Source organism: Pygocentrus nattereri, chromosome 22, assembly GCF_015220715.1.
Source record: "Pygocentrus nattereri isolate fPygNat1 chromosome 22, fPygNat1.pri, whole genome shotgun sequence".
Classification (NCBI taxonomy): domain Eukaryota; kingdom Metazoa; phylum Chordata; class Actinopteri; order Characiformes; family Serrasalmidae; genus Pygocentrus; species Pygocentrus nattereri.
Genome location: NC_051232.1, coordinates 13,014,837 through 13,035,340, shown reverse-complemented (window position 1 = coordinate 13,035,340; position 20,504 = coordinate 13,014,837). Strand labels below are relative to the sequence as shown.

The 20,504-nt window shown below is 40.2% G+C and overlaps 1 protein-coding gene and 2 long non-coding RNA genes across 3 annotated transcripts; 2 read left to right on the top strand and 1 right to left on the bottom strand.

Moving 5' to 3' along the window:
* The first annotated feature begins 578 nt into the window (after positions 1-578).
* Positions 579-2,904, top strand: LOC108410675. Its single transcript, XR_001856502.1, has 4 exons — positions 579-671; positions 1,190-1,261; positions 1,386-1,434; positions 2,797-2,904. It is a non-coding gene; the product is annotated as an uncharacterized LOC108410675 (long non-coding RNA).
* Positions 2,905-4,175: 1,271 nt separating this feature from the next.
* LOC119262098 lies at positions 4,176-10,903 on the bottom strand. The gene is made up of 2 exons (XR_005129419.1): positions 10,841-10,903; positions 4,176-4,676 (listed from the first exon to the last, which is right to left on the bottom strand). It is a non-coding gene; the product is annotated as an uncharacterized LOC119262098 (long non-coding RNA).
* Positions 4,711-10,737, top strand: LOC108411810 (aspartic peptidase retroviral like 1). The gene has a single exon (XM_017683560.2). The coding sequence runs from the start codon at positions 5,727-5,729 to the stop codon at positions 9,711-9,713; it is 3,987 nt and encodes a 1,328-aa protein (XP_017539049.2). The 5' UTR covers positions 4,711-5,726; the 3' UTR covers positions 9,714-10,737.
* Positions 10,904-20,504: the final 9,601 nt, after the last annotated feature.

Below are 20,504 nucleotides of genomic sequence, written 5' to 3'. Positions count from 1 at the left end.
GTTTCATAGTTAATAAGTAACTAATCAGCAACTAAGCAGGAATAAGTAAGTAGGGCTGCAATGATGCTTAAGTAGCTATTCTTAACTACCAAGGATTACTAGTTAATTACTCAGTATGTAATAATGAACTAATGATTATGGTAGTTTACTATTAACTAAACAATAACTATCTTTTCTTAGATTTCTTAGAATAACTGCTCATTAATTAATGATCAATTCAACATTAATTGCTCAATAGCTGGGTCTGACCTGGTTCCTGCTGAACTAATAACTGATGTAGTGTATATACTCTACAGTATAAAGGATTATACTCTCCATTTCTATTCACAGTAACAGGTATCCTCAGAGAAGCCTGGGGGCATTAAACCACTAATTTAAGCCCCAAACAATGTCTCACAGGCTGTTGTGCCTTCTAGGCTGCAGCCCCCGTGCTGGAACACACCCAATCAAATCGCAAGAAGCTGTAATCCCTCCCCCAGTAATACAGCCAATCAAGTCATACGGAGCAGCTATCCCTCCTCCCCTAGGAACACAGCCAATCAAATCACATCAAGGAACTTGGCAGGAGTTCGAAGACTTCTTTTCAAACAAGTCTCTGTTTTGTTGGCCTCATCTGCAGCTGGTGCTTCTACCGCTTTTACAGGATCATGTGTTGGAGCACCACAGAACAGGTAATTTCCTGATAATGTCCTGACATTTGTTACAAACAAACAAACCTCTACAAACAAACCTGCACATATGCAGTACATTCCCTAAGTTTATTCTACCAAAAAAAAAACAGTTATCATGGAGATTCTCAAAGTAGAGAAATGCTGTTAGTTAGTTAACTGCTGACGAAAAACAGTGTATTTCTTAGTACTGATAGTTTAGTAACAGTCCTAATTTGTTAGCTTCATATAAGTTTGCCTTTAGCTAGATTCTCTATGAAACCACTAAATATGGAAGCTAATCATTTGACTGTTTTTATTCTTCCTTTTAAATATAAGTTCTGATCAGGTTTTGTAGCAGTATTAGAAGCTTTGTAGACTAGTGCAAGTGCTGCCTCTCAGACTAGCTTGCAGGAAAGCATGTGTTTGTTAGATGTTAGCTAGATGATGCATGCACGAAGGTTTATGTAAACTGGAGAATGATGAAACCAGTGTTTTTAGCAGTCATTAAGATTTATACTCAAACTTTGTCCCCACTTCAGACAATACTGAATGGCTCATTAGCAATGTGCTGTATAGACTCTCAAAGAACATCCTCAACTCCTGACAGACTGGTAAATAAAACGCCTATTAGCCTCTTCTCCCACAATGTTTATCAGGCCAGTCTGTAACATTACATTTATAACTGTGGGTGTTATTTTTACAAGATGTTATAAGGTGATTTCTTTTTTGAGGTAGTTTATTATCCAGTGGGCCCATGAAGAGAGGCATCACACAGAAATGTAAGGTTAGTGCATTACCAGCCTCAGAGGCAAGAAAGTGCATCAGAGCCTTTAAGGCTGTTGACAGTACATGGCCTGCTTTTAGGCGGTTTGTCAGGTTATTGTATAAGACTTGCTTGTCTGGCTAGACAGTGTTCAAGGCCTTAGCGGCAGATAAAATATCGATGCATCTTAGCCTTTCAACAAAGCAAGACATTATTGCAAGCTACTTATGTCATTGCACTTAGTTTCAGACTGAAGAAGGGTGAGTGAGATTCCTGTCAGGCTTGGTAGTGTTAGCAGCTTGAATAGACTTGTAGACCTCTCAGACTGTTAACACTAAGTAGCCTGAGAGGAGTCCAGCTCATCTGATATTGATCTTAAGCGCTACTACATAAGTAGCCTGCAGGTAGGTCTTGTCTTGTTAACAGCCTAAGAGACAAACAACGTTTGAGGCCACAAGCACAAGCTAGCCTGACAGGAATGTGGTTTACCCTTTTTCAGTCTGATAAACATCCTGGAAGGAGACTTTGTCCTATATGTTGCCTTAGAAGAATATACGTCTTTACCAGTTTCTAAGACTGTTAAAAGAGAAAGACATACTTGCAAGCTACTTATATATTTTTTTATTCACTGCCTTGGAGGAATAAATGTCTTTACTAGATTTTACAGCTGCTAACAGAACAAGATATGCTATATATATATATATATATATATATATATATATATATATATATATATATGTCTTAATGTGCTGCCTTAGAGGTGTAAATGTCTTTCCCAGTTTCTGTGGCTGTTAACAGAACAAGAGATCTTTGTAAGCTTCTTATGTTATAGCACATACTTTCATAAATTAGAAGCATGAGGTAGTTTCCTGTTAGCCTTCCTAGTATTAGTATTATGCCTTAGAAACTAGAACGAATGTTTATGCCTCTGAGGGAGGCAAGATAAAGTGTTCTTCCAGGCTGTTTATCAGTTATTGTGCCTTGCATCTTGTCTTATTAACAGCCTCAGAGGCATAAAAATATGTGCCTCTGAGGCCACAAAAACAAACTTGCCTGACAGGAATTTGGCTTACCCTTCTTTAGTCTGATGCAAGGCACAATAACAAATCGCCTGGAAGAAGACATTGTCTTAAATGCTGCATAAGAGGCATAAATATAACAAGGTACCCAAGGCATTTAATAAAGATTTACTAGGTATGCCTGAGCTCTACTATTATGCCATTCTTCTCTGTCTGTCATATTACTGTTGGAGTGAGAATATCATTACTAAGGGCACTATTCTCATTTTCATTGTTACCTGAAAGTGTTACTGCCTTTCACAATACATTGAAACGTAATTATGGCTATTACCTTGACTAACATATATAACATTTTATTTTTCAGACTACCAGACTACCGTTTTGGGTCAAGGCTGTAAATGAAAAAATCCATAAAGACAAAGACCCTCAAATTCAACGAAGCATTTAAGTAAATGAATAATGTAGTAAATGAATGAAGTAAATGAATAATGAAACACAAGACACATGAGAATCATTTGTTGTGTGTAAGAAACAAAAACAATGGCAACTTTACCTACAGGAAGAACAGACCAAATGTTACACAATGAAGGTGTGAATGTTCCAACAATTCATCTGGATGCTCATCTGGTAATCCAGAAAAGACTTGTGCAAATTCTTGCCAATCTTATGTGTCATTTCAGTTAATTTCTTTGAACAACACTGTAATAGTTCTTAACGGTGGGTGGAGGAAAGATGCTGGGCACAGGGTGTGAAGGTGGAGAGTGTTAGATCCTAATGTCAGCGCATACTGATGAATGCACAATCCTGAGTCCATGACTATATCATAACCTATGGGGTTCAGGCCTATGGTACGCATAAGGCCTTAGGGCTTGCGTCATACAGAGGCCTCAGCTTATGCTCGTGCGTTCATATGGTTAGTTGTAACCCATAGTGACAATGATATCTGATTAGCAATGTTCTAACATTATCTGTTGTTTAGGCTCCATGTTCCTGGACGTCATAAACGTCCTTGGGGGCCCTTGTCCACTTAAATCTCTATTTCATCCAATCCTCTCCCTCTATTGTCTTGTCGCATGATTGCACGATGGTCATGCCATTTGTGTGTATATAAACTCTGCTATTCTGATTAATAAAGGGGAGCGACTTTCTGAGTACAGATGTAATGATTGCGCAATCTAGAAGGCGTGGGGGATTAGGGCGGAACCTGTGCGCAGCACAGGTGAGCAGCACGGACACTATAAAGTGAGGGAACTTCTGCTGCGCGAGGTCGGCGGCAGTGTAGTTGTTTGCATGCGGTTAAGAGAGTGAACTGAATCTGGCTGTGGCGTTGACGAGGGTGACGACCAAGCACTTGAGATAAACTGTAATTGCGAGGGCTAGAGTGTGGATTGAGCTGACGCGCTGCTGAAGTGACTCGCTGCTGAAATGAATCGCTGCTGAAGTGATTCGCTGCAAAATGAATCGCTGCTGAAGTGACTCACTGCCGCCCTGAACGAGTGGCCTGGGGCGATTGCCGGGCCACGTGTGACGCCGTGAAGGCTGCACGGGGTTATTCGAGGACGACTGAAATGCCGGGTCAGTCTGCTCTGTTTTAGAGTTCATAATTTTAGTTGGGTCGACCTTTTCTTTTCTTAGTATAGATGTTCTAGTTTTAATCTAATGATAAGAGTCATTTTAGGGAAACAGATGAGTTCATAGGTGAGATGGATTAGATTGTGAGATCCGTGGTTTTTCTAAGCGATATAACAACTCTTGGTCTTGTATTTTGACTGTGTAAGCCACATTTAACTATTAACTATACTAGTCTATACCCTGTTATCTTGGTTGGGTCCCTGTGAGTAACGTTGGGCATTTTAAGAGGGGAGTTACCAATGTATTGGAGGCTGTGGTGTGCAGTGTAGTGGAAATGCAGGTGGTTTTTATCCATGTGTGTGAAGATGTGTATTTTTAGGGTGTTGTGCTATACTAGTTGCTGTGGGTTGGCCGTTTGAATCTAATATTGCACTTGACTTTTACTCTCTTTGTGATGACTTTATAGGATACAGTTTCCCATAAATTGTGCCCCCTTCCCCTGAACTTAGTCTGGGAACCAGCCATTTTTACCCTGCGTATATAATAAAGTTTGATATTTATTATACCAATATTACTGTGTTGCATTTTGATCGTTTGGTGTATGAGAGCTTACTTAAATCGCCAGACCATACTGGTTTAACAAAGGTGGTGGCAGCGGGTACGCTACCGTACCTAGAGAAAACACTACATTAGTGGCAGCGGTGGGATTGTTAAAAAAAAAAAATAAAAAATTAAAAAATCATAAAAATAATTAATACATTGATTTAGAATAATGAGTGAGTCAGAGAATTCTGATTTGGCAACCCAAAATGCCGCTCTACAGGCGGTACCACGCCCTGCTTTTATGCCAGAAGCCTTTGATGGCCGTACAGGAAATTGGTTAGATTGGTTTGGCCAGTTTGAACTGGCTGCAGAGTTAAATGGCTGGGGAAATGATTTAAAGGTAAAATTTTTGACCTTGCTTTTGAAAGGAAAAGCTAGGGAGGTGTTCTTGGGATTACCTACTGATGCTAGAAGTAATTATGGCCAGCTCAAAACTTATTTGGGAAAATATTTGGTTCCACCGGCTAATGTGGAAGTGGATAAATTGAATTTTCAGGGTTGTAAGCGTTCCCTAGCTGAGTCTGCTTGTGATTTTGGTAACCGAGTGAGGAGGTTGGCTCAGTCTGCCTATCCGGGGGTTGATGGGGCAGTTGTAGATATGCTGGCCAAGGATCATTTTGTTACTAATGTTGGGAAAGGAGATGTACGGATGCAGCTTAGGGCGGCTAAACCCAGAAGTCTTGAGGATGCTATTACTCTGGCCACTGAACTAGAGGTTTTAAGGGAATTGGAAAAAGGGGAAATGTCAGCGGAAGCTAGGGTTCGGGGGGTTCAAGTAGATCGGGAGCCACAAGTGCCAGCTGCTTTCTTAACTGATGTGTTAAAGGCTATTGATCAGCTGACTAAAGAAGTGCAGGAGTTGAAAGATGACAGGCGGGGTTCAACCAGCTCCATTCCAGTACAACAGCCATTTAGGCCAAGAGTTGCTTCTGATCCATCTGGCAAGCGATGTTGGCAGTGTGGGGAAGTGGGCCATTTAAGTAGAAACTGTCTTAAGCAGTCGGGAAACTAGAGTGGGTGGGTGCACAGGGCTGCTCACTCACCCCTCCAGATACCCTTAGCCAGCCCTCCTGTGTTAATAAAGACCCTGGATTGGGATTTTACGTAGATGGTCACTTTATGGGATGTAGAGTTAAGTGTCTTATTGATACCGGTGCACAGGTTTCCCTTGTTAGTGGTGATTTCTTTGAGTCATTGGGGGACTTTTCCAGGGATTTGTTGGTATATCAGGGAGAGGTGCGAACTGCGAATGGAGCCCAGTTAGACATCTTGGGTACCTGGGAAGGACTATGTTCATTTGATAATCTACAGTTGAATCACAGGTTTTTGGTCTGTAGAGATCTTAGTCAGTCTGTTCTTTTGGGCACAGATTTCCTCTCCAAGTTTGGAGCAGTGATAGATTTGCAAGCTTATACATGCTCATTACTGGGTAAGAGACTGCCATTAATTGGGTTTTTGGGTAAGGGGGAGGTTGGAAAAGTGGTAGTGAAGGAAGATGCCGTGATTCCCCCTCGTTCAGAAGTGATGTTATGTGGTCTGGTCCCGGGGCTTTGCTCTGATATGTATGGCCTTATTGAGCCAAGTGATGTTTTTATGGAACGCCAGGATGTGCTCATGGCTCGCTGCCTAAGTTTGGCTGATAAAGGAGAGGTTTTGTTAAGAGTGATGAATATTTCGTCAGAACCAATAGAGCTTAAGGCAAAAATGACTCTCGGCTCATTTTCTCCCGAAGTAGAGCTTTGCTCTCAGAGCATTTCGGACGGTCCATCTGACTGTCCTTCCCCTAGTATGCTGAATCAGCTACTTGAGAGCCTAAATATTTTTGATAGAGGTTTTAATGGGGATCAGTTGAAAACAGTGAGAGAGCTAATTGGGGCTAATATATCAGTATTTAGCTCCGGGCCACATGATTTGGGACGAACCCATCTTAGCTTGCATCGCATCAACACTGGCGACGCCCCGCCAATCAAGCAAGCTCCAAGAAGAGTCCCTATTCACTTGCAGGGCGAGATGCAACAAGAGATTCAGAGTATGTTGAGCCATGGGGTCATTAGTCCTTCTCATAGCCCATGGGCAGCTCCAGTAGTCCTCGTCAGGAAGAAGGATGGGTCCCTACGGTTCTGTGTTGATTACAGAAAGTTAAATGATGTCACTGTAAAGGATGCTTATCCCTTGCCCAGAATCGATGACGCTTTGGATTCGCTTGCTGCAGCCAGATGGTTCTCTACCTTGGACCTAGCAAGTGGATATTGGCAAGTGGAGATTGATGCAAAGGACAAGGAGAAGACTGCTTTTGCTACTAGAAGTGGTCTATTCGAGTTCAACGTCTTGCCATTTGGTTTATGTAATGCACCAAGCACTTTTCAGCGTCTTATGGAGTTAGTTTTGGCAGATTTGCAGTGGACTTCATGTCTTATTTACCTAGATGATATAATAGTCTTCGGAAGGACTTTTGAAGAACACCTGGGTCGTCTGCAGGCGGTGTTGGCAAAATTAAAAGAAGCCAACTTGAAGGTTAAGCCCAGTAAGTGCCAGCTTTTTGCAAAAGAAGTGCATTACCTGGGCCATATAATTTCCCAACATGGCATTATGACAGATCCAGCGAAAGTAACTGCAGTTAAGGAGTGGAAGATTCCTCAAAGCCAAACTGAGGTGCGCAGTTTTTTGGGACTGGCCTCCTATTATAGGAGATTTGTGCAGGGCTTTGCTGAAATTGCTAGACCCCTTCATAAGCTTACTGAAAAGGGGGCTAAGATGGTCTGGAGTACCCAGTGTCAGAATGCTTTTGATGAACTAAAAAGACGACTGGTGACAACTCCTATTTTAGCTTTTCCAGATCCTGAGAAACCATTCCTGCTTGACACAGATGCCAGCGATGTGGGGGTCGGTGGAGTTTTATCTCAATTAGTGGATGGAAAAGAAAGAGTCATAGCCTATGCAAGTAGGGCTTTGAGTAAAACTGAGAGGAACTATGCCACTACCAAAAAAGAGCTATTGGCAGTGGTTACATTCATGAAGCATTTTCGGCATTACCTTTTGGGGAGACGGTTTGCACTTCGGACAGACCATAGCTCCCTGAAGTGGCTTCATAGTTTCGAGCAGCCTGAAGGCCAGATTGCACGATGGCTGGAACAGCTAGCCTCTTTCGATTATGAGATTGTCCATCGTCCTGGAAAAAATCACGGGAATGCGGATGCTATGTCACGTGCCCCCATGCAGGATCTGCCTAAGGCTGTTGTTGGACAAGTATCTGAAGACCTGGAGAGGAATGGGATGAGATGGGATTGGAAGATGGAACAAGCAAAGGACGAACAACTCCGGAAAATAAGAGACTGGGTGGAAAGACATGGAGCAACTCCCCCTGATGAGGTGAAGCGGGACCCACAATTCAGAGGCTACTGGAATATGTGGAGTACCCTTTGTGTGGAGAATGGGGTGCTATGGAGTCAACAGAGGGGTGTCGGCAGTGTTGACCTATGTAAACGGGTGGTTGTTCCTAGAGAATTGGTACCAGAACTGTTGCAGCTCTTACATAATTCTAAGACAGGTGGTCACTTGGGTATTGCAAAATTGAAAGATAAGATCAGGACACGCTTTTATTGGCCTAAGTGGAGTAGTGATGTTATTGATTGGTGTAAGAAGTGTGAGCTGTGTGCAGTTTTTAAAACTTCTGGAGCAGAGCCCCGGGCACCATTACGACCAATACAAGCAGGGTACCCTTTTGAGAAGCTGGGTATAGACATTGTGGGGCCCTTACCAGTTACATCTCAGGGTAATAAGTATATAATTGTTATTGCTGATTATTTTACAAAATGGTGTGAGGCTTTTGCAATGAGGGCCCAAGATGCGGACACTGTTGCGAGGACTGTGGTGGAGCAGTTCATCCTTAGGTGGGGTACCCCTCGTAGCATTCATACAGACCAAGGCAAGAATTTTGATTCAGCTCTATTTCGAGCAATTTGTGAATTACTGGATATTCATAAAACTAGGACAACACCCTATCACCCGAGTTCAGATGGTCTAGTTGAGCGGTTAAATCGCACCATTACGACAATGCTTTCAATGTTTGTGGATGCTAATCAAGGCAATTGGGACGAACTACTCCCATATGTTATGATGGCATATAGAAGTAGTGTCCAAACTTCCACTAAGTTTTCCCCTTTTTGTGCAGTTTTTGGAAGAGAGATTGTAATGCCTGCAGACCTTTTGTTTAATGTGGAAGTTGCAAAGTCTTATAGCTCAGTTGGGGGATATGTAGAGGAGCTTGAGGGGAGACTTCGATCAGTTAACACTGCTATCCATAGACATCAGGAACTTGCATCTCAGGGCCAGAAAACTTTTTATGATTTAAAGGTGCGAGGACCAAAGTATCAAGTGGGAGATCGAGTATGGGTTCAGGATAGGGCTAGGAAAAAGGGCAGATGTCCTAAATTCCAGAGGCATTACAAGGGACCATACATTATTAGGGAACAAATTTCAGAAGAACTTTTTAGGTTATCTGGACAGGGAAGACCTGGGTTTGTTGTCCATTATAACCGCCTTAAGCCTTGCACACGGTCTTTTTCAGCGGCAAAGAAACTGGGTAGCGCAGTCTGGCCCCAAGAGGGAGGCCGAGGCGAAGCAAGTCCCAACCACCCCCCTGGTCAAAGAGACGCCGAAGTACCTGCAACATGGTGGATGATGCGGGGACGAAGGGGACAGGCCAGTGCGGCTCAAGAGACAAATTCAACCAGACCTATAGGTGGGGAAGGGCAAGACACCTCATGGCAGAGGGCAGAACAATTTACAGGTTCTTCAGCTGCCCAAGAAGAACTGCAGAGTGCTGGACAGCAGGGAAGGGACTTTGGACAAGGTACCTCTACTGCACATCAGCTACCTGTTTTGGTTTCGTCGCAGAGGGTGGAACAGCCTACAAGTTCATCAGCTGTCTTGCAGGAGTCGAGGAGTGCTGGGCAACAGAGAGGCGATTTTGGGCAAGGGGCTTCTCTCGGACATCAGCTGTCTGGTTTAGAGACAATTTTAAATGAACCTCATCGGCGTACTGCCCATAGACCCGTGCGGAATTCTAGGACCCCTACTTGGCAAAGAGACTATGTGATGGACTAAGGGAAGACCCGAGGACGGGTCTTGTGCAAAAGGGGGGGTAGTGTAATGATTGCGCAATCTAGAAGGCGTGGGGGATTAGGGCGGAACCTGTGCGCAGCACAGGTGAGCAGCACGGACACTATAAAGTGAGGGAACTTCTGCTGCGCGAGGTCGGCGGCAGTGTAGTTGTTTGCATGCGGTTAAGAGAGTGAACTGAATCTGGCTGTGGCGTTGACGAGGGTGACGACCAAGCACTTGAGATAAACTGTAATTGCGAGGGCTAGAGTGTGGATTGAGCTGACGCGCTGCTGAAGTGACTCGCTGCTGAAATGAATCGCTGCTGAAGTGATTCGCTGCAAAATGAATCGCTGCTGAAGTGACTCACTGCCGCCCTGAACGAGTGGCCTGGGGCGATTGCCGGGCCACGTGTGACGCCGTGAAGGCTGCACGGGGTTATTCGAGGACGACTGAAATGCCGGGTCAGTCTGCTCTGTTTTAGAGTTCATAATTTTAGTTGGGTCGACCTTTTCTTTTCTTAGTATAGATGTTCTAGTTTTAATCTAATGATAAGAGTCATTTTAGGGAAACAGATGAGTTCATAGGTGAGATGGATTAGATTGTGAGATCCGTGGTTTTTCTAAGCGATATAACAACTCTTGGTCTTGTATTTTGACTGTGTAAGCCACATTTAACTATTAACTATACTAGTCTATACCCTGTTATCTTGGTTGGGTCCCTGTGAGTAACGTTGGGCATTTTAAGAGGGGAGTTACCAATGTATTGGAGGCTGTGGTGTGCAGTGTAGTGGAAATGCAGGTGGTTTTTATCCATGTGTGTGAAGATGTGTATTTTTAGGGTGTTGTGCTATACTAGTTGCTGTGGGTTGGCCGTCTGAATCTAATATTGCACTTGACTTTTACTCTCTTTGTGATGACTTTATAGGATACAGTTTCCCATAAATTGTGCCCCCTTCCCCTGAACTTAGTCTGGGAACCAGCCATTTTTACCCTGCGTATATAATAAAGTTTGATATTTATTATACCAATATTACTGTGTTGCATTTTGATCGTTTGGTGTATGAGAGCTTACTTAAATCGCCAGACCATACTGGTTTAACAAAGGTGGTGGCAGCGGGTACGCTACCGTACCTAGAGAAAACACTACATTTCTAATCCCCCACGCCTTCTAGATTGCGCCATCATTACACAGACACTGTCTCTGTGGTCATTTGAGTTTCCCCCCAGCCAGCTGGACTCTTAGAAGGACGGAGGGCTTCTGGCTAAGTTCACAGCTTTGGTATTGAGGTCAAACCCTAGAACCTAAAACACGATCAAATGGTTCTAACAACCTGGTGTCAGAAGTGGGATGCTGTGTTGGTAAGTAAGACTTTTTCTTCTTCTGTCTTATTACTTGCACAGCATCTCATGGTTAATGTCTGAATGTATTACATAACCCTGTAAAGGCATAAGAAGCCTCCGCTGTAAGCGGAGCTGATTTTCTCTTGACACGGACAGGCTGGGATTCCGCCCCGTGCAGGAAAGGGTTGTTTTGTGCGCACTGAGAGAAAGGAGAAGATCTCTCCTTGTCCAGATTGGACTGGTTTACTGTTTTTTTTTTTCCGTTTTCCTGGTGGACTCAGGTGCCACCTACTGTTCTTTCAGTTCACTCTAAATGAACTCAAATCTTTTGGATAGAGGGTATGATGTCACACCTCAGGACATCAGGAACATCAGGAAGAGCTTTCATTTGGCGCAATGAATGGATGCCAATGACTGTATCTCAGTGCCCATATTGATTTTAAAATCTCAGACGGTCAAGAGATGCCAGTTTCTTTTTTCATTGTAAGTGAGGAATTTTCAAACATACTAAAAGTTTGTCTTCAGAAGCTGCATGAAGCTGCAGGTTGTTTTACACCAAGGTAATTCAGTGGCAGTTTATTTTTTAATAAATCTGTTTTTTTGTGAATTGTGAATGTGGTAAAAATTGTGAATGTGGTAACCGTATTTGAATATGTTTTGCAGATGTGTGATGGTTGACTGTGACATCAAAGAAATGAAAGCAATTAAAGTGGTCTTCCCAAGTTCTGCAGTCTTACTTTGCTGGTTTCTTGTGCTAAAAGTAAGTGATGGATTTTTAATAAATATTAAAATCCTTAACATGCTTAGAATGTTGTCTGAAAGATTCATTAATACAAATATGGACTTTTTAAAGTAAAGTCAGTTTAACCGCTCAAGCAGTGTGACACTGTGAGTTAGCAATGTTACTGTGAGCAACTCGTAGTTTGTTTTTTTGTTTCTGTTAAGCCCAGTGGGTTTACTTAAATGCAGCATTATTTTTAATGTGTTCTTGTTACATATTCAAGGAGCTGGAGTTCCAAGAGGAGTCCTTAAAGGTTCTGGCAGACATCAAGAATGAAACAAAAAGTGCTTGTGTGTGTGACTACCTCAAAGAACATTGGCTAAACAATGGTGTCATGTGATCAAACTTTGGCCACCAGTTTACCATCACCACAGACATCAACAATATAGTGGAAAGGTACACAGCTCAAAAAAAAAGGGAACACTCAAATAACACATCCTAGATCTGAATGAATGAAATACTCATTGAATACTTTGTTCTGTACAAAGTTGAATGTGCTGACAACAAAATCACACAAAAATCAATGGAAATCTAATTTATTAACCAATGGAGGCCTGGATTTGGAGTCACACACAAAATTAAAGTGGAAAAACACACTACAGGCTGATCCAACTTTGATGTAATGTCCTTAAAACAAGTCAAAATGAGGCTCAGTATTGTGTGTGGCCTCCACGTGCCTGTATGACCTCCCTACAACGCCTGGGCATGCTCCTGACGAGGTGGTGGATGGTCTCCTGAGGGATCTCCTCCCAGACCTGGACTAAAGCATTCGCCAACTCCTGGACAATCTGTGGTGCAACGTGGCGTTGGTGGATGGAGTGAGACATGATGTCCCAGATGTTATTAGGCTTTTTGTTTGTTGTTTTGGGCTTTGGGTCTCCCTGAAGTTATGTTTCCTTTGTTTTGTTTTTTGTTTCAATGGCTTGTTGAGAATAAGTTCGATGACAAGGAAAATGCGAATAAACTGTCAAACCTGTATTTGATGTGTTCTTTATTATTTTTTTTAAGTTTAGTTTTGGCCTGGCGTCTGGGTGGACAGTCTTGTTTCTTCTTTGTGCATCTTACCCCTAGGAGACGTAACATAGTATATTTATATTGGTTCAAATATCTTTACAGAGGTTGGGATGGGAACCGGGGGTCGTCATGACTACAACACAAATATAGACATTTTATTTACTATCCAAAACCACCAGTGAACCTACACGTGTCTTCTGAGTTTTTATATAGAATGATGATTATGGAAAAAGAGTGGTGAATCTAAAAAAAATTAGGACTATTTTGCCCTAGAATTTGGCACATAACCTTCTACCATAAATGCAATGGAAACCTCTGACAACACTATTGGGAAAACAATTTCTTAGGCATCAGGCAACATATTCAGAAACTCTTTATATAGTTTTTTGCATCAAACTTCCAGATGACTGTTTCCTATCACCACCACTGTGAACAAGTCTGACTCTAACTCTAGAACAGAACCAATGAAACCACACTGAATGATTTTGTTTCCATCTTAATGATTTAATTGTGCAGAAATCACCTGATGCCCTTGAGCATTGTGAAAAAAAATAGCAGTAGAATCAGTTTTCTGCCTGTCTTTAATATTGATGCAGCTATATGTTGGAATGATAATACTTTTATATTCGTAGATTCCTTTTTGGAATTAAGTATAACTTACTTACTGGATATGCCAATAAAAGGGTGGATGATCTTGTTCTTAACAACCATGTTGTTAGATATTACAGGTTAGTTGGACACCATGGCATCTGTAATATTTTTAAGTGACATGTGAATGGAAAAATGCTAATATCTCTTCATCGCTTGAAAAAGCACTCTATTGTTTTCTGTCATACTTCTTATGCTTCTTCTTCCACACTTTTCTGTGATTAATACATCTCGAACCGCTTAATGTTGACTCCTTTCAAACTGTGTTTTGAGGGTCTCAGCACTGGGACTTGGGCTATATATTTTTTGAGTTGATCAGATTGGTAGTTTTTAATAAAATTAAGTTTAAAAATGAAAAACCTCCCATAAGAATGAATGGCGGAATGTTCTAGAACTTCAAATTCTAAGGAAAAAGGGCAAATCGGAGGACCATCAGATAGATGCATGTCTGTTGTTATGTATGTGTCTCTACTGTTGTTGAATAAATAGTCATGTGCAAAAGTTTGGGTGCCCCTAGCAATGTTTTGTTCATTTTCTAAGTGTAAATGTAAATAAGTCTGTGTATAAAGTGTGTGTAAATAAGTGTAACATATCCTCAGTAGAGAACACACTTCTGTACATTTTAATACACAACTGTTGTTTATTTCCTGATTTTAACATTGGAGAAATGTGGGCAGTGCAAAAGTTATGTCACATTTAGTTTTTTTTATTTCCAGTATCTTTAATCCAGGAAATAACTCTACAGAACAAATGCCATATTTAAATTTGTTCTCTATAGTGTCAGTAACTTTCATTTAGAAAATAAATAAAACATGCCATTTGATTCAAACTTGCATATGACTGTTTATGTATGTATGTAAACTAAAGTAAATCAATAGTTTGCTTGGTATTTTTGTGTCAGTGTGGAAAAACCGATGAGCATTTTGTGCTGAAATTGTACGCATGACATTTTTCTGAAATTGACGATACATACTCGCTAAGTTCGTTTTTTGTTCTTCTGTAACCACCAGTGCAATTATATGCACATAATTATGCAGAGATAACACAAAGGTACCAGAGTTAAATATAAATGGAAAGCTGTGGTCAGACTGCAGTCCATAAATTAACTATGTCAAACTGTAAAATGATTGCAGCAGCTTAATGTGCTCCTCATTAGGACAGTATTATGTGTAGGAGAGCAATATGTACATGAAGAATGTAGAGTTGTAGTTTTGTAAATTACTGCTGTTATTGTTGTGTATTTACAGAAAGGACATGATAGACTGTGATGGGGGCAGATATTATATGTGATAGGAGGGCAGTGGTCTGTTGTGTACAACTGTTTATGAAAACTACTACTAATTTAGAGCAAAAGTTTTGATCCAGTAAGACTTGCATTTGTGTTCATCTATTTCAGATTACAACCCTTTACATTTGGCTGATGCTCTTATCCAAAGCAACTTACAATTTGAGCATTTTACACAAGTAGGCCATGGTGGTGTTAGGAGTCTGGCCCAAGGAATCTTAATGGTATAGTGTAGGCTGCTTGAACCCTAGTCTACAGTATAGAAGGCAGAGGGGTTACCCACTACACTACACCAACCTTCTACATATCTGAATCACTTTATTTCAACAAGTGTGTTACAAAAGATATCAGTGAGTCTCAAAAAGTGCAATGTTTTAGTTGATTAGTTAAATTATAAGCCATCTATAAAATTTCTGCACTGCCTTTTCTGAACAAGCGTGGTTGTTTTTGCAATAAATAAAACAAAATGAGCAGTTAAGAGAGCAAAAGTGTTATGAACTACTAACTTTTAACTATTTTTTAACTTTTAACTATTAACTACTGTGAAGTTAACTGTATCAAAACATGCAATGCGGGTCTTAGTCCCAGCACTGCGTTTCCTTTATCTCAAGTTTGGCAATCTTTCCTGAATTCAAGACATCAACTGTTCCAAAACATACAATACAGGCCTCAGTCTCCAGCACTACATTTTCTTGTCTCAGAGTCAGTAACCTAAACCAAAACTCAACAAAAAACATCAAACAATTTTAGGCCAAGTCCATGAGTGACTAAATTGAAGACGTCTGCTTTTTCATGCAGTTGGGTTTTGGCTTTATTCAAACTGTGCCTGTAAAAAAACAGACAAAACAACTTAAAACACGACTTTAATTTTAATATCTAGCATCCAGTATTCTAATATTCTTGGTAATACCCTAATTTTTCCAAAAAGCACATAAAGTTGGTAATTTATATTCCTTCATGTTGTCTATTTTTACTGTACATGGAAAAAGCAGCAGGTACTAAATGAAGATGATTGTAATGTATAAACATCCTCCTTAGTCTACTTTGTGTTTTCATATTTAATTGAAAAAGGCAAGTTTCCCCAAGGCAACATCCTTATTGGTCAAGTCAATGAAGTGGATTTCATCGGGAATGTAGGTAGCCAACTGGCTGAGTTTGACATATAATAGATGATGTTAACAAACAAAAACAAGCACAAAACCTACAAACATCTCTCCCTCAGCTGTTATGAATTATTGTGGAATATTTTAAAACAGTGTAACTTCAACATTTTATGAAATTTTGCCCCAGTCCCTACTTTTGTTTAAAGGGTGGTGTTACAGGCACCAGATTCAAAATTTGTTTATATTCATAAAATACAATCAGTAGGACAGCCAAAGCATTAACTCATTTCCTTGTACTTTTGTCAGTAAATAATGATTTAAAACAATGAAAAAAAATCACAGATTCTTGTTTTTAATGCATTTAAAAAAAATTCCAACTCTTCAAAAATGTGGTTTGAGTGTTCTTTGATCACCAATCACCAAAAAACTACACTAGTAACGCACCAGGATTGTTGGAGGTAATGTTTAGATGGGAGTTTACTGGTTAATTGCTTCTAGATGACGAGCTAAAGGGGGTGATTGTGGGCTTTTCAACAGGGTGAGAACAGTGCTGTTCAGGATGGCCTCATCATAGAAACTGTTCTAAAAGTTGATGGTTCTTGTTCTCACTCCCATCCAGACAGCATGAGTGTGAAGAGAGTGTGAGTTTTCTTTCAGATGGTTGTGATGTATGAATTCTAGTGGTAAGAGGGCCTCATCATTCTTCCCTAATCTAGAACAGTGGAGCGGTAAAAATTTCCCTAGACTTTAATTCAAAATGACCTTTTAATTAAAAAAAGGGTTGGTGGGACTTTTGTCATGGGCCCCAATTTTTGGTGCTGAAAGAAAAGACCCCATGAGGCAAAGATGACAATGCATAGGTGTAAATGCATCACTGAGCAAATACCACTGAAAAAAAAAAGGTGCCAATTAATGATACACCCATCTTTCTCCTGCTCCCCTTTCTCCCACCCTTGATTTCAGTGATCCTGATCTGTTCTCAGTGTTGAAGACTGAGACTCTAAATGCTGATAAGGAACATTCCTAGAATGTGAACCTGGTTAGATTTTGTTATTAAAACTCAGTGTTACTTCATATACAGTGAAATAGTGAAATAGAGGTGTTTTCTTGTGTCACATGTTCTCATGTATTCTGTTCCTGCAACAGTGATATGAACCACTTTTCCTCTATTAGCCTATCCTAGCACAGGAGGTGCGGTTTTTCAGAATGTGGGTGGGGTGTTAATAACACCCTCAAGAGCTGCTGTGATCATGTGGTTCCAGTGTGAAGCCCCTCACTGGTGCTGTTGTACTTCCTCTGATCAGCAGTCCAGGCCAGTGTTGGGCAGAGGGACAGGAGCTGCACTACTGAAGGTAAAGACCTTTTCAACACTTTTCAAATGGTTTACATTGTGCTTTTCATTTAGCTTCTTGGAGAGATGTTCACTCTTTGAAAGTGGGATTTAAAAATATCCCTCAAAACTGAAGGAGCTTTTGTCCAAACTGGCACTGTTTGCTGTTGTGCTTGTGATTTGATGTTGATTGATATTTTTGTTGAGTTTGAAGGTTTTATTGGTTCTTATTTTAAAATTCGCACAATGTATCATGAAAACATGTATTAGCGTATTAATAGTGGTCAGTAATGTTATTTATGGAGATTAATAAGGCTGTTCCCAAAGTCAGAGGTGTATCCTGTGTGGTTCTTCTGTTCTTTTGTGTGTTAGTGAGAATGAGGAGGTTACAGTGCAGGAAAAATGACTTGCATTCATTTATGTACATGTGAAACAGATCTTACACACCACTGTGTAAAGATATCAAGCTATATTTTATGTGCAGCTATAAACAATGCCAGAGTATGAACAGAGACACAGATATAATCCAAAGTGGTTATAAAATGTGCAGCATGTGGAAAAACAAGAGCTGGTATTAGAGAAAGATCAAGTGTCTTATGAAAGTTGGTCATTGTCTATGGTGGGTGATTTGAGGGCTTTTAAGAGGCTGAGAAAAGAAGCTTTTCAGGAGCTTGATGGCTGGTGGTGGAAACTGTCCCGAAGTCATTGATCTCACAGCATGAGTGTGAATAGACTGTAATGGGGGTAGATATGATAGGTGATAGGAGGGCAGTGCTCAGTTGTGTACAGCTGTTTATGAAAACACTGCTTACTTAGTTCTACTGCAAATGTTTTTATCCAGTAAGATCTAAAATTGTGTTCCTCTACTTCTAATTACAACTTTCTACACATCAGTATATCATATTAGACCTGGTCAAATCAAATCTAGATTCCAATAATCTTTGTAATAACAGTTATCAGACATTTAGTTTATAACAAAGATCTTACCAAAGGCAGTAACTGACCAATTCACTTTCTTCCCCAAGAGGAATCAATATACTTCATGTTTTTTTCAGTCTGGGTTCAGGACTCCTAACAGCATGGTGACTGCATTGATATACACATGTGGATGAAATTCTTGGTACTCTTCCGTTAAACAAAGAAAAAGCTTCTGCATGTGTCCACAGGTATTTTGGACCAATCTTTGTGAGCAAACTGCTCGAGCTGTTTGCCTTCCACAAATGTTCAATAGGAATTAGATCAGGGCTCATAGAAGGCAACTTCAGAATAGTCCAATTCTTTGCTTTTAGCCATTCTTCGATGTTTTAGCTGTATAATTTGCGTCATTATCCTGTTGAAGGACCCATGACCTGCGACTGAGACCAAGCTTTCTGACACTGGGCAGCACATTTCACTCCAGAATGCCTTGATAATCTTGAGATGTCATTGTTTGGTTCATTGCTGTTTGGTTACAATTCATATTATTCGTCTCTTCAATTTGTCAGCAATTTTCCTCTTGTGGCCACATCCAAGGAGGTTGGCTACAGTCTTGTAGACCTTAAACTTTTGAATAATATTTGCAACTGTAGTAACAGGAACATCAAGCTGCTTGGAGATGGTCTGATGGCCTTTGCCTTTAACATGTTTGGCTATATTTTTCTTTGTAATCTCCTGAGACGACTCACTCCTTAGCTTTCTGTGGTCCATGTATAGTGAGGTATACACTATGACACCAAGCCTGAAGACACCTGTGATGCTGATTACACGATACAGCTTAGTTTAACATGACCCTATGGTCAAATTATATTATATTTTTTAGGGGTGCCATCATTATTTTCCAGCCCACATACATGAGTTTGTTTTTTAAAACAAACATTGTCAATGTCATGCCAGTAATACAAAATTACCATTGTTTGTTGAGGCAAAGGAACTATGATCTCGCAATGATCACCTGCTGTGATCTTATCAAAACTTCAAATTCATTGAGTATGTTTTCATGCATGTAATAATACAATAAAGGCGGAAAATCCAATTTTGTCAGTAACCCAATCAATGTTTTTACTTGCACTTGACTGATCAGATATTAGGAAATGGCAGCATTTTACCTGAAAATATGAACATGCAACATCTAGATGAAGAAGAGTATTCAAATCTTTCATTTAGTCAAAAAAGTAGTTGGTTTCAGGATTGTGGCAGGAGTATTTTACTGTCATCTTACAGCAACACTGCTTGCTTATTTCCGGTACCACGGTCTGTTTTGTACATGCACTGAGAAATCTGATTACTGAGCTAACATCCAGCTCTCTTTATCAGATTTCTTACTCGTATTTCTTAACGTTTCTCTGATCTAAGAAATCAGTGTGCTTTTTACATGATTGTTTTAATAATCAGATAACTGTAGTAATATGAAAAAGATTGGATTATTGTGTGCATGTAAACGCAATCACTGGCTCTAAGAATATCTGAAATTTTACCGTCTACTAAAGTCTTATTGGTTATTCTGTTGCCCTAACAACTGTTACAGAACTTGGCATCACAACTGGCTCTGAGTTACTTAATATATGTTAAATTACCATTTTAAGTACAAACTATTGTCAGGTTTACAAATGCAGTCTGCTGAGACATTAGAATGTCTTTATTACTTCAAAGGTGGATTTCTTTAAAAAGATAAATTTATGGAATAATTTACTAACTAATCTTCAAAACACAGTTACTGTAGTAATTTATGAATCTAGGTTAAACTATTTAACTGAATGCTACTGAAGACACATTTCCTATGATTAGAGCTTATGATAATTCTTTGTCTGTAAAACTACCTTGTAAACCCAGCAGCTGATACAATCTTTTTCCACTCGACTTATACTTCATGAGGACAAATACTTTAAACTGTGTATTTCTTATGTTTTATTTAAAACCTAAAAAACTATTAACACTTAAAATTTTTACACTCAAAAAAAATTTCTTGCATTTGAAATTGAATATATATATACTGTCTTTTTCTCCTGCAGGAAGAATAACATCTTCTGCTTCTAGTGTGAACCTTCACAAACACATATGGACCTGCTAGAGGAACACTTCTGAAATCCAGAGAGACTTAGTAGGCAACAAGAAGAAGCTCTGGTACCCAGAAAATATAACCTGATACTCTCCAGACTAACACACCTCACAGAGAAATGCAGAAAAATACCAGCAAAGAGAGGAATCACCACTGCTCTGAGTGTGGAAAGAGCTTTAGTGTGCGTTCTTCCCTTCAGATACACCAGCGCATTCACACAGGTGAAAAACCGTATCAGTGCTCTGAATGTGGGATGAGT